The 14169-nt window shown below is 30.4% G+C and overlaps 2 protein-coding genes across 3 annotated transcripts; one reads left to right on the top strand and one right to left on the bottom strand.

Moving 5' to 3' along the window:
- Positions 1-2033: 2033 nt before the first annotated feature.
- LOC114177563 (phosphatidylinositol N-acetylglucosaminyltransferase subunit A-like) lies at positions 2034-8817 on the bottom strand. Of its 2 annotated transcripts, XM_028062957.2 has the most exons (9): positions 8698-8817; positions 8463-8601; positions 7536-8108; positions 6615-6769; positions 3628-3718; positions 3330-3446; positions 3140-3243; positions 2671-2761; positions 2035-2588 (listed from the first exon to the last, which is right to left on the bottom strand). In XM_028062957.2, exons 2-9 carry the CDS (start codon positions 8586-8588, stop codon positions 2511-2513), a joined length of 1335 nt encoding a protein of 444 aa, XP_027918758.1. In that variant the 5' UTR covers positions 8589-8601; positions 8698-8817; the 3' UTR covers positions 2035-2510. The 2 variants fall into 2 exon arrangements, with proteins under 2 accessions (XP_085526996.1, XP_027918758.1); XM_085670870.1 differs by lacking the exon at positions 8698-8817 and having other exon boundaries at positions 2034-2588; positions 8463-8599.
- A 2819-nt stretch (positions 8818-11636) lies between these two features.
- On the top strand, positions 11637-13753 carry LOC114175933 (epoxide hydrolase 2-like). Its single transcript, XM_028060784.2, has 5 exons — positions 11637-11824; positions 11910-12124; positions 12604-12771; positions 12953-13188; positions 13290-13753. Exons 1-5 carry the CDS (start codon positions 11752-11754, stop codon positions 13537-13539), a joined length of 942 nt encoding a protein of 313 aa, XP_027916585.1. The 5' UTR covers positions 11637-11751; the 3' UTR covers positions 13540-13753.
- Positions 13754-14169: the final 416 nt, after the last annotated feature.

The following is a 14169-nucleotide window of genomic DNA, read 5'->3' as shown; positions in this document are numbered from 1 at the left end:
TAGATTCTATTTTCTATCCTTCTTCTTCCTTTCGTGTTTTCCATTTCATGTTCTCCATACCTTTCATCTTAATCATCGTCGTACACTTCTTTTGAAAAAAAAGTGAAAGTTAAGTATTTTTCATTTTTAATTTTTTTTAATATTTTAACTTCGTCGATGTTATTTTTCATTATGTGGAATGTGGGACTGACATGGTGGTTCGTGGAGCATGGTAACTCACGTAGAAGTTGCAGCATTGAGTTTCAATTTTTTTCTTTTAGGCGTCAAAGTTTCAATTTTTTTTTCTTTTGATGTCAAAGTTAATATTTTTTTTTTCTTTTTGGAAGCCAAAGTTTCAATTTTTTTTCCCATTCAATTCTTTATTATTCTTATTATCATCTCACATTTTTCTATATTGTCCTTTAATTTAATAAATATTTATTGTGTAAAAGATTCTTAAGAATGACACAATATTATAGAAGAATGTTTGATAAATCTTTTGTTTCTTAAATTAATATTTAGGGTTAGGTATGACTTTGACCCAAATTTTGAATTTATCTCTCTTTGAAATTTCGATACATTTTGGTCCTTAAATTTCAGAAATGAATGAATATAGTCTTATTAAACTCATTATGTTAATTTTTTTTTTTAAGTTTCAAACGTATTTCCGAGTTAATATTGAATCGTGAATATGTCAAATAGTGTAAACAACTCAAATACTAACATGAAACGCGTTCAACATATAAAAAAAGTTGACTTAATTTGATTAGAAAGACTATATTTATTCAATTTTAAAATTTAAAAATCAAATATATCAAAATTTCAAAGATATGTTTCAATTTAGAATATCAAAAGATTAAAAAAATACTTAACCCATATTCTTATAAGTGCGGAAGTGTCATGATGAAATTATTTATTCTAATAAAATTGAGTACTTTTAAATACATACTTAAATTAACGTAGCGTAAAATAATTATATCTTACTTCTGTATAGTAATAAACAACACAAATATATTTCAAAATTAATTATTATAATAAAATTAATTAAAAAATGTTACTATAATTTATTTTAGTTATGAAAAATTATATAGATAAATAGTAATTGTGAAAATAATATTTTCTTAATTTTTATAATATTATAATGGAACACTGGTAATGTAAGTTTACATCAAAATAAAAAGTAAACCTATAATTAAAATATGTATACAAAAAGTAGTTATAAAATATTTTAATTTTAAAAAAATAGTATTATAATTATACAATGAAAACACTTTTAGTTTCTAACTTCTATAATATTATAATTGTACTATAGGAATACTTGTAAAATTTCAACAAAATAAAAGGTAAAATACTAAAATATGTATAAAAAAAGTACTTATAAAATATTTAATTTTTGTTAAACCTTGATTATAATTATATAATAAAAACACTTTCAATTTTTGTGATAGCTATTTCAAATAATAGAAATTAAAAAGTTGGATAGTAAATATAAAGATACTAAGGACGAATAAGACTGAAAAAACTGTAAACCAACAAAGTTCAATCCTCATTGTTAATGGTTGTGGATATTGGGAAAAAAAAAAATTTACTTACAGATATAATTTAAATCTTTAGGAATAAAATGTTGACAGGATACACTAAGCAAAACAAAATACAATATATATATATATATAAATGAAGTATATAGATAATCATAAGAGTCTCTGGAAAGATATGAAGTTAAGAACAGGTAATCAACTTAAAAAGATTAAATTGTTGACTACTTAAGTTGTTATCAGTTCAAACAAGGATGAAGAAAACATTTCACACCTGCATTCTTCTTTCATTCAGAAAACAATGTCAACAATTTTCCAATATGCAGCACAGTGCCAAGTGTCCATTAGCATAGGAACAATAACAGACAAAGTAGAACTCTCCCTTTCACTTTTTGACATATATGTAAAGAATGTTGAGTAAACATGTACTTTTTTACTAAAATTATTATTAGAAAAGTCATGTTACTTGCAAAAAAGAATAAATGTAAGAAAATGTATAATGAGAAAAGTGAAATTTTCAAAGTTTGCTTTTCTCACAAAATATAGTATTTCACTATTCTTTGAATGAATGAGAATCAATTAACAACCCTGCATATTTTTTTTTTGGCAAAAATAACATGCATTCTGTTGTTATTTGCATTCTATTAACAATAAATTGTCAAACACCCTCCACTAGGATCCTCTGCAGTTTTTAGAGGTTCATAATCTAAGATGAAGCATTGATGCGAAGTTCTTAACAATATTTTGCAACAACAATTCTTCTTTTTCTGATGAGATTCCTTGCAGATTTTATAAAACAGTACAAGGATCTGTCTACATTCTACTTCTCAGAAAGTTCCTACACTTACTGAATGGTTGAAGTGAGTTCACAATTTTTCTTTCTGGGCTACCTCAGTTGTTATGTTAGGCTCTAATCACAGGTACATGTGTATTACACCTATTTCGTGACTCGGGAAGCTAATGAAATACCATCATTAATATTTTGCACTTCAATAGTTAGGATTTCTGTAACATCTCTTCATCACAGTTCTCTGAAAGTATAACATCTGGCACCTCCTCAATATCATCTGCAGGCTAATAATGGAATACAAACATGTCATATCTCTCAAACATGAATAAGAAGAAAATGTGTAACATATCCAACACAATAACTTACTTGCCATAGTTCCAGTAGATGCCAAAGTAAAAAACTCAATATCATAACCAAGCAAAAGAGCTTGCCTGCCCAAGCTCCACAAGACAAGTATCTAACACAAAAGAGACAATCAGCAATAGAAGAACTAGCACTGATATTTGTAAGGTCTGGAAAAATGCTCTCACATTAAGATGAAACCATTTCAACAGATCATAGAATATATAAATACTCAGATTCTTTTGATCCTACTCCTAATTTAGGTATTTATTTTACACATGAACCACTTAGGTTAACAAAAGAATTGTCAAAGCTGTAGTTTAGTTAAATGAAGATCCCAAAGTACAGTGCTTTGACTCTCACATACGTTACAAGCAGATTAGATAATGCTCAAGTAATTAGCGAATCACATGATTGAAACAGAATGATCAGTGGACTTTTTTGTACAATTATGTGTTGCTGATATAATCAAATAGAACCAGGAAAGTACTACCGTGAGAGACATTCTAATAGACTTTGATTGGGACATTTTGAAGCACGATCATATACAATTTCTGTCCGCTTGGCAACATCATGCCAGTTGTAGAGTTGCCTCATCTACAGAAAAGAAATGAATGAATTGAAGGGTAAATAGTTTACACACTGAAAGCAACAGAATGAGGCTATTTAAACTAAAAACTCACTCGATTGTGCATGACTTGTGGATCAATTTTGGGAAGCATAGATATTGCTGTTTGGATTGCTTGCACTATATCACCTGGATCAGGTTCTGCCAACACAACCATGTCATCGGGTAAAACCTACAACAAGGGAGTTAATATATATCAAACACTGATTATAGGATTCCACAATTGTCTCAACAGCCATGTATGTGGATCTGGTTAGAAATGGAAGTTCATAACAGTTAATCAAAAAGAAACTATATTGAAAACATTTATACTAAAACCAAACAGGTGCAAAAAGAAGATGCCAGATACCTACCTCAGGAACACCTCCAACTCGGGTGCTCACTGTTAACAATCCACAACTAGCAGCCTCTAATATCGCCATGCAAAAAGCTTCTGTCAAGGAACTATAACAATGCAAAGCTCAGATAAGACAACAGATATAAAAGAAATAATATTGGAAAGAACAGAAGAACTCAAAACAAGAATTTAAAGCCCAGAAAACATAGCATGTGCAAACCGATAAAGTTCATGTCCTCAATACCGAGTTAAAATCAATAATTTCATATTGGAAGAATGAAATACTGCATAGCTTGGATTGATCTTGATTTTTTATGCAATTCATATGTCATGGATCAGCATGTGCAAGTTTCACATTGACTTTATGAGATGTAAGCCAACCAAGTGTACATAAACAAAAGGTAGAAATAATGTAGCATTAATCATTTTGGGTGAACTAGTGTCCCCATTCTATGGGTTCTTAGAACCCCTAGATTGAATTGGATCTAATTAAAATTACCCCTTCTCCTAAAGATGTAATACTACTATCAACCCGCGCACGTACTCCTTAGATCACTAGCGTCTGTCATGTCACACATATAAACAAGAGGGTTGAATTTGAGATTCTTCCCAACGGTTAGAGTCAGTGAGTCATTAGAATTGCTAGGAAATAGTAACATTAATTGCTAAGATCAGCTATCAAAAACCTTAGCTCAAGGGTCAACATTCTTTTTAGCCATGCGTATCGTTTTATTGTTGTATAGGCTGGTATAGAGACTAAAATTTCTCCTACTTATAAATGACCAAGTAAAACAGAATAAAGATACCTCTCTTTACTGAAATGGTACCCTACCATGATCTTCAGACCCAAACAATTTGGAATAGATGAGTGATCCCTCATAGACAATGGAGCCAGAAGAACACTTACGCTGATTCCATTTTGACAAATCTTACGACCAAAATGACAGAGGTTTTGTACAAAACTCAGGCTACATCACAATGCCCGATATCTAATTCGTCTACTGTACCCATCTGCACCATGTTGGATGGGTTGAATTCAACTATGGTCCCAGGTGGCTGAGACACACATCTCAAGCAAGAACAAACTGGAATATATTGACAGATCATATCCTGAATTGTTAACAACTGATCCGACGTTTAAGAAATGATGAACTGAGAAGGCTGTACGAAAGGATGGTTGATCAACACAACGGACTCCTCATTGATGGGGAATTTCATCAGCTTCCCAACAATCAAAATCTTGGATACCAAACGTCATATAGATTTGATTTGAAATTTACAAATATATAAAATATACCTTTCTTTTCAAATTATTTCTTTTAGGGCAATTCTTCTTGATGTGTCCATTTTACCATTTTTCCTTTAAATCAAAAACCATAAGAGGAAATGAAAAGTTTCTCTTTATGGGACATTGTTTAATCTTGGATAGTGGACTTGATATATTTTTAAAGGGACTTGATATATCTTGGATAGTGGACTTCATATATTTTCAAAAGGATGTCTTTATGTACTTGAATGTGCTAGAAAATTTACTTCTTGTTGCAAAGTTGGATGAATTAGGATTTTATGTTAAGATTGGAAACAATGTTTTCTCTTTATTTAAAGACATTTATTGTTATGAATCTTGTACTTCAATAAATGGTTTATATTGTTTCAATCTTGATGTTAAGTTCATTGAATCATTGTTTAATGTTGAATACGTACTTGGTAGTAAGAGGAATGTGCTTGATAATAATTCTGCTTATTTGTGACATCAAAGATTAGGTCACATATCCAAGAAAAGAATAATGAGGTTAATGAAAAATGACATTTTACCTCAATTGGATTTTGATAACTGGGATGTATGTTTGGATTATATTAAAGGAACGCAGACCAAACAGATATCCAAGAATTATGGTACAAGAAGCAATCACTTGAACGTTGAAGGATACATTGATGCAGATTAGGCAGGGAATATTCTTGACAGGAAATCCACATCTGGGTACTTCATTTGTGGGATGAAATTTAGCTACTTGGAGAAGTAAAAAGAAAAAGCAAAAGGTAGTGGCTTTGGCTATCATTGAACCTGAATTTAGGGGCATGGCAAAAGGATTGAATGAAGTATTTGTATTATGGCTTAGAAGGTTACTAATGGAGATGAGCTTTGGTCCCAATGGAGATGAACCTGTTTTTGTGACAAAAAGTTGCAATGTCATCTCTCACAAATCTCTGTCCAATACTATTGAACAAAGCATGCGGAGATACACAGGTATTTCATAAAGAAGAATCTCAAAGAGATGTTTATTGGATTTCATTTTGTCAAGTCCGTAGATATGTTGGAAGATACGTTTCAGCAAAGAACTCTGACTCTCTTGACAAGTTGGCCATTAAAAGACATCTATGCAACAAGTTGAGGGGAGTGTTAGTATCTTTAGAATCGCAAGAAAATATGAACTTTGACTGCTAGGATCAACTGTCAAATCCCTTAGTTCAAGGTTCACCCTTATTTTTAGCCTCTGTATCATTGTATAGGCTAGTATAGAGCCAAAAAATACTTCTGTTCTGACAGTTAATTAAATGAATACTTTGGGGGGTCAGTGGCATGTCACTAACCAATCCTCTGGTTTAAAAATAACTCTCTCAATGATGTATAAAATAAATTCCTCAAATCTCAGAAGATTTTCCATTTTTCTCTTAAAGATGTTATCCAAATCTATAATAGCTGATAAGTAAGACAGATGACCACAAAAGGAAATTCTAGAAGGTTGATACGCATTAAACTAAGTTAGCAAATTTAATATTTAAGCTTCAGACACTTTACAATGGCTTTGTCCCTCTTATTTATCAAAATTATATTTTACTCCCTGTCCTTCCAACACTAGTAGCATCCTGTGGTAGTTAATATTTGCCAGCGAACAACAATAGCGAAAATAAATGTAAAAGATCTGACCTACTGCTACAAATTATGACAGAATTATTAACACATCACCAAGAAAGAGTAAAAAGTTTAGGAAGAAACTGAACCAGGTTAAGAAGATATGTCCAGATATTAGAACAGATCGAACTTGTGTATGTGGTACAGCTCCCAATAAATCAACTCTATCAAAAAGAGAATGTTTTTCTCTCATCTCTTCCAACCGCACACGCTTAGGTCCATCACCACCGATAATGAATCGAACCTTCAAATAGATATATAAATTATGCCTTCGAAAGTATTCAGTAAAAAGGCTATAAAATATATAATGTACTCTGGACAAACATATTTCTTTTGGTGCATAATTTACCGTGGCTCCTACATGAGGAAATAAATAAAATAGTAACGATACATGCAAAAGATGCAGAGAGACCATAAATCATATGAATGGTTGAGACAGATGCAATATAGAGAGGGGTTGCTCTGTCAATGGTAAAAAATTCACATCACAGTGATCACATACACATGAAACATCAGATTTCATTAGGTTCTACCAAGATGCTAAGGTTAACATAAATGATTTAAGAATGCACTTATCTTTGTTATGCATACTTGTATATACAGTAAGATCACCATATAACTTTTTTGCCAAGGTCAAGCAAACAAATAAGTTATTGGTACAAGTTATTGTAAAACTAAAGTGTCATAGAAAACTATGAAGTTAGAATTCTTGAAAAGGTGGACATCTATACGTGCTTATTGTACTTAACAGCAATGCACTTTTGAAAAACAGTCATTAGATGTTTCTCAAAACAAAAACTTAACAGAGCACCAGAAGAAGCACCATTGAAATTTTGTTAAGTAACACAAATTTTCAGCTTTTGTTATCTACAAGCAGCAGAATGGAAAGGGATACATAACCACAGGAGTCTTAAATTAATACCATAAGCATTATATTAGACAGAATCCAATTTCATTAATCTCATTATGCAAGACAAAACTAACAGTGATTTCAAATTCCAACAACTCACATTAGGATGCAACCGGCACACTTCTGGAATGACTTCAACAAGCAAGTCTGCTCCTTTCCGGTAAACCAATCGACTGACAACAACAATAACAATTTCCGATCCACTAGGGCGTTCCAATGCTGGCTTGAACATGGCAGTGTCAACAGCATTAGGAATAACAAAAACCTTTTCTGGTGCCAAACCTGACCTCAACACTGTGTTTTCCTTGCTTGTGTGGGAGACACAGATTGCTTGGCTCACATCTGCCAAGGTAAACTGCATCACCTTGTTCATATGAATGCTACCAACATCCCCAAAACCATGAAGTGAATGATCTGTGAACACAACCCTGTATCCCATGATCCTCGAATTCAAAAGGGCATCATGGCAAAGTGTTGAGAAAGTTTGATGCCCATGTACTACAGTAATTCTTTCTCGAATGAGAATTGTTCTTATAATTGGTAACAACCCATACAAGGTTGGAAATGTACTCTGATTAAAGAACGGTCTCCACGGAACATAGTAAACTTTCAAACCACCAGTCATATATCTAACCCCAGAACGATTTCCATAAGCATGAGTCACCACCACCACCTGAATAGTCAAAAAAATCAACAGTAATGCTACAAAAGTAATGCTAAACCACTCCGTGTACAATTTGCATTTACTACATTGATCTTCCTTTGTACTAAAGAAGAATAAGAAGCTATAATTATAACTAAATCTTGAGTACTACCAAACCTGATAGCACAGCAATAGACGAAGTACAAATAATATAACAAAATGTACAACCTTTTTTACAAGGTTAGAGCAAACCCAATTGTTCTATTTTATTATTTATTGATTTTTTGCTGATAAAAAAAATTGAAATGAAGAAGTCTAATAATTTGGGTTCTGAGGATCAACTCCCAAAACTAAGATAAATTGGGAAAAATCTAAGACGCTGACCTTGTGGCCTAACTTGAGCAAGCATTGAGAGAGGTAATAAACGTGGTTCTCGACACCACCAAAGTTGGGATAGTAAAAATCGGATACCATCAGAATTCTATGCTTCTGGGGTGGTGAATCACCCATCACAATCACGTACCTGTTGCATGCAGCCAAAAATGAAAATGAGATGCTTGTAGTAATTAATGAAAAAGGTGGTGAAATTCACGAGAAATGAAGGAATGGTAATGCATACCTTGCAGAAGGAGAGAGTGAGAATGAGTAGAAAAGAAGAAAAGAAGAGAAGAGAAAAACGCTTCGTTTCTCTGTGGTTTTCACCGTTTCAAATTCTTGCTACGTTCAGTATGAGTTTGAGTTTGAGAATTAGAAGGTAACGAGCATGGTCAACATTTTTCTTACCTTTTACGTGTGAATGGTTAGTGCTCTTGTCGTTTTCTGATTTCTCCATTAGCTGTAGATAATTATTAATTACCGTTTTAAATAGAGTTGTTGTTTAAGATAAGAATTTAATTTTATATGGAAAAAAGTTGAAGGTTATTCTTAACGTCATTATTAGTTGACAGTTAATAGCAATAAATTTAAGAATCACAATTTCCGATAGCAAAAGATAATTATTAATACATTATTCTCTTTTATGAAAACAAATTCATTATCATATCTTATAATTAAACTTCCTCACTCTGAAAATTTGAAATAATTAATTAATCTTCACTCTTAAACTCACTCATATATATATATATATATATATATATATATATATATATATATATATATATATATATATATATATATATGTGTGTGTATATATCAGTAATAATTCATTATTATCATATTTCCTGAAGTGTTAACAAAGTTGGAAATCTATTCTAGTTAAATATTCATGGATAAATATTATTTGACCCAGAAAGAGATTGAAACAAAAAATAAAAAATAGATGACAATATATAAGCAACAGACATGTATCCTAACACCCAACATTTTCTCCAATCAATTATCCTAAATATTATTTACACAATAACATCTTCAAATTTTATACTTATAATCGATAAATAAAAAAGAAAAAAATGGTTACAAATACAACACTATTAAAAAAATTCATATTTCCTACCAATTTTGTTTTGAAAATCTTTTTGTAAGAAATACTTGCAAATTTTGTTGTAAAAATTTTTTTGCAAGAAATTGCTATCAATTTTCTTGCAAAATATTTTGTATAACACACTTTTCGCAACAAATTTTGTAAGAAATACTTGCAAATTTTATAATTTTGTAAGAAATGATTACCCGCGAAGGAATTATCTGTCAATTAAAATTATTAAAAAAACTGACAGAAAAAAGTCTTTTCTTACAAATTCTTTTAACAAATTTGTAAGAAAAATCTCATGTAATATGAAAATTTCTAGTAGTGCAACATCTAGATAAATGAATATAACGCCAAGTTTCTTAAAAAAAGCGCTTACGGAGATAATAGATTAGTTTTTACAAAACTTAAATAAACATCGAAGATAGTACACTAAGTACATTACGTTATTACATTGTAAATTGATAAAGAAATATATTGTATAATACTTTTCGTTCAAAAGATTATTGTATAATTTTATTCTTCTTCGTTATAATCATTTGTTGCACTCAATTTCCTTGGAAAATTGTAAAGATTGCACCTCTTTCTACTTACTTCAAAGATTTGATATATACTTTTTCTAACATCAGTTGAGGAAATGACTCTCCCACAATAGATTTTATGGATGATATCTTATACGAGAAAAAAAGATTTTAGATGAAGTATTAGGAATCTAAGTGAATTTGAATCTCACATTGAATATAAATAAATAAAAAAGTTTAGTAACATACAAAAAAGAAGACATATAAGTCTATTCCCTTAATATTTTGGACTATAAATGATATTGTAATCTCTTATATGAAATTACTAATGACTTATTGGTATCAAATATGTACATACACATTTTTATTATCATATCCAATTGAAAATTTTGATTATTACCATATACATTCATGTTTAACTAATTGAGAATTCTATATCAAAATATGAACATACTCAAATAATACTCATAAAATAACATTTATTTGACATCCCTACTTTTAAGAGATTACAAAAGAAAAATCTTACAAAAATTCTTCGCATTAATTATAAAAAAGAACTTTCTTATCCGAATTTTGAATATAAACGTCATCTTTTGAGTCTGGATATTTTATTCTTCTATATTTATCGGATAGATTCAAGATTAAAAAATTTCATATTAATTATAACTTCTCTTAAATTACTTTTATTTGACATATGTAAATTGATTTCCATGTAAATACATCTAATTTATTTTAGTATGTTTATAGTATAATAAATGAACTTGACCAAGTATTATGTACTTAGTGTAACCTAGGAAATAATTAAGAAGTATAGAAATAATATTGAATCAACAGTGATCTTTACTTACATAGTGTATAAATAATACTTACACATTTAACTTTTAGGTGTTCCATATTCGATTGCTATGAATTAGAATTATTCAATTCTATCAAATAAGAACAAGAAATTTGATTATATATATATATAACAATATATAAAAATATATCTTTTTTATCCATATTTTTTATTATAATTTTATTCTTAGTTATTATTTTAAAATTTAATTATTTAATTAATAATTTATACTGTTATTTTAAATTTTTTTTATCTTAATCGTTATTTTAAAACTTTTTTTTATATAATTATTTTATTTTTTTAATTTTATATTTAATAATTTAAAAAAAAATTAATTATATATTTTTTATTAATCTTTGTTATATTATTTTAACAACTGTGAAATCAACTTTCACACCTGTGTTTACGTTGTTATAGTATTTTATAATATTGCATTTTGGTTATTAAATTATTGTTAAATTATTTTAAATCTAAAAAAAGAGAAAAAGAATTTTCGGAAAGACCATCATTTCACGAGAATTTTCGGAAAGACCATCATTTCACGCATACATGGTTACCAAAATTACAAGAGTTTGATTAGTTTGTACAATGCATAAGATGTGACAGGATTTTGCATTTTCATCTATTTTTGAAAATGAATTATTACCAGGGCTCAGCTTCATTCAAAGAATTTAATTTTCTCAATATCCTTAAAATAAAATTTAAACACTAATACCAAAGCATTTAAAACACTTTACTTCTTTAGTATTGGTACGTGAATAAGACCAGATTCCATTCACCTATATAAATATTTCATGTTAAACGTGCAAGAGACCCTCTTTCTGACAAGACTCGAGTTTCTCTCCGCTTTCACCGATGGATCGAATCCAGCACAAGTTTGTGAAGGTTGGTGATGGTCTCAATCTCCACGTCGCAGAAATCGGAAGCGGTAAGAATCAATCCAACGCCGTCGTTTTCTTCAGCTTGTGCATTTCTTTTTTCGTTCTTGATTTGGACTGTGTTGGTGTTTTCAGGTGGAAACGCCGTCGTATTCTTGCACGGTTTCCCTGAGATATGGTACTCGTGGCGGCACCAGATGATAGCTCTTGCCGATGCTGGATTCAGAGCCATCGCCTTCGATTACAGAGGCTATGGTCTCTCCGATCCTCCATCCCAACCCGAGAAGGCCACCTGGTCCGATATTCTCAACGACCTCCTTCATATTCTTCAAGCTTTTCATATTCCAAAGGTACTCTCTCTCTAAAATGTGTTCCACTTTATGCACGTAATCAACTTAAAAAATCTATTATAATTTTTTGTTTCACCGGTTAAAGATTTATTATTGAAGTCTCTCTAAAATTTTTTTCTTTTTTTTTTAAATCAAATCAAATCTTTTTTTTCTCGTCCATTAATATGATGTTATGTGTGCGCGTTATAAAAAATTTATCAACAAAACTTTATAGTAAATAATTTTCCGGAAAAATAATATCATGTTTCAAAAAGTCAAAATTATTCTCTATGGTATACTTACACACTTGATGATTGCTGATTAAAAGAAGATTTAACTTAATCAGGCTAATTAAAGCAAATTGTAACCCATTGCAGAGTTTTTGCCATGAATAGGAGTTAGTGTGAGAGGTGTTGTGCATGAAGGGATGCCTAGCCTAGGTGTAAAATGTGACTGAAATGATGATATATGCCTAATTGATTCCCCTGAATGAACTTCAGGTGTTTCTTGTTGGAAAAGATTTTGGAGCTCGTCCTGCACATCTATTTTCCATTCTACACCCTGAAAGGGTCTTGGGAGTTGTTACATTGGGAGTTCCATTTATTCCTCCAGGACCCTCTCTCTTTCACAAACTCCTTCCCGAAGGCTTCTACATTTTGAGATGGAAGGTACTCTTAAAAATGCACTTCCTTAAATGTATATCTTTTTCTTACTCTCTTTTGTAAATAACTTACGAAACGACCTAATGCAAACTTTCAATATTCTGATTATCATTGAAAAGCAACAGTAACCACTGAAGTCTTAGCATGATCACATTTACCACCATAACTTTGATTCTATCTATATCAGGAACCTGGGAGGGCAGAAGCTGATTTTGGACGCTTTGATACAAAAACTGTTGTGCGTAACATTTACATCCTCTTCTCCAGAAGTGAAATACCAATAGCTAATGAAAAGCAGGAGATCATGGATCTGGTGGAACCTGACACTCCTCTTCCCTCTTGGTTCACTGAGGAAGATCTTGCAACATACGGTGCCTTGTATGAGAAATCTGGATTCCAAAATGCATTGCAGGTTCCATATAGGTACTAACATTTGTTCTTTTGAGATGCTATTTCTCACCACAAAAGTACAAGCAATGCTGCATTGTTGTCATTGATGTGTTGGTTTTTGTTTGCATTTGTAGGTCATTTGATGAAGTGTTCAACTTACCAGATAACGTGGTTAGAGTTCCGGCACTTTTGATAATGGGTGGCAAGGATTATTTTCTGAAGTTTCCTGGGATTGAGGATTTATTAACAAAGGGTGAAAAAGCAAGAGAGCATGCTCCCAATTTGGAAGTTACATTTATAGCAGAGGGAACTCATTTTGTTCAAGAACAGTTTCCTGAGCAGGTGAATCGACTTATTCTGGATTTCCTTACCAAGCACACTTAGCCAAAAGTGCAGGACTTTCTTCATGAATGGTGTATGAGGGAGCTTTTCTATGACACTTTAGCCATCCACACTTCAGAAAAAAATAAGGAATGAAATTAGTTTTTATGTAACTTCAACTTACATATATATTGGCCCTCTTTAGCACCAGGGGCGTTGACCCATTTATTATTTTATTTTAATATATATTTATTAAAAGTACACTTAAATATTTAAATATCTTTTATGTTTTTAATTAATTAATTAATGTTTATCATAAGATAAATTAAAATATTATATATATATATATATATATATTTTTAAATATTAATAATTTAAGTTTCATTGTAGTTATATTTGAGAAAGTTAATTTCTTAATCTATTTTTTTTTATTTTAGTTTTAAAAAAATGAACTGAATGGCTCAATCTCTCTCACTCCATTTCTAAATTTTTAATTAATTAATGCTTATAAAAATAAATTAAAAAGTTAATATAAATTACAATAATATTATATATTTATATTTTTTTAAATATAATATATTGAAAAAATATTTTCTTAAATTATTTTTTATGTGATTTTGTTTGATAAATAAACTTATTTTCTTATTTATACGTGTTGTACTTGAAGTTACAAGTTCCTTTTTTTTTTTACAA

Source organism: Vigna unguiculata, chromosome 3, assembly GCF_037176805.1.
Source record: "Vigna unguiculata cultivar grain cowpea cultivar isolate G323 ecotype 2 chromosome 3, ASM3717680v1, whole genome shotgun sequence".
NCBI classification, from domain to species: Eukaryota; Viridiplantae; Streptophyta; class Magnoliopsida; order Fabales; family Fabaceae; genus Vigna; species Vigna unguiculata.
This window is presented reverse-complemented; position numbering and strand designations above follow the sequence as displayed.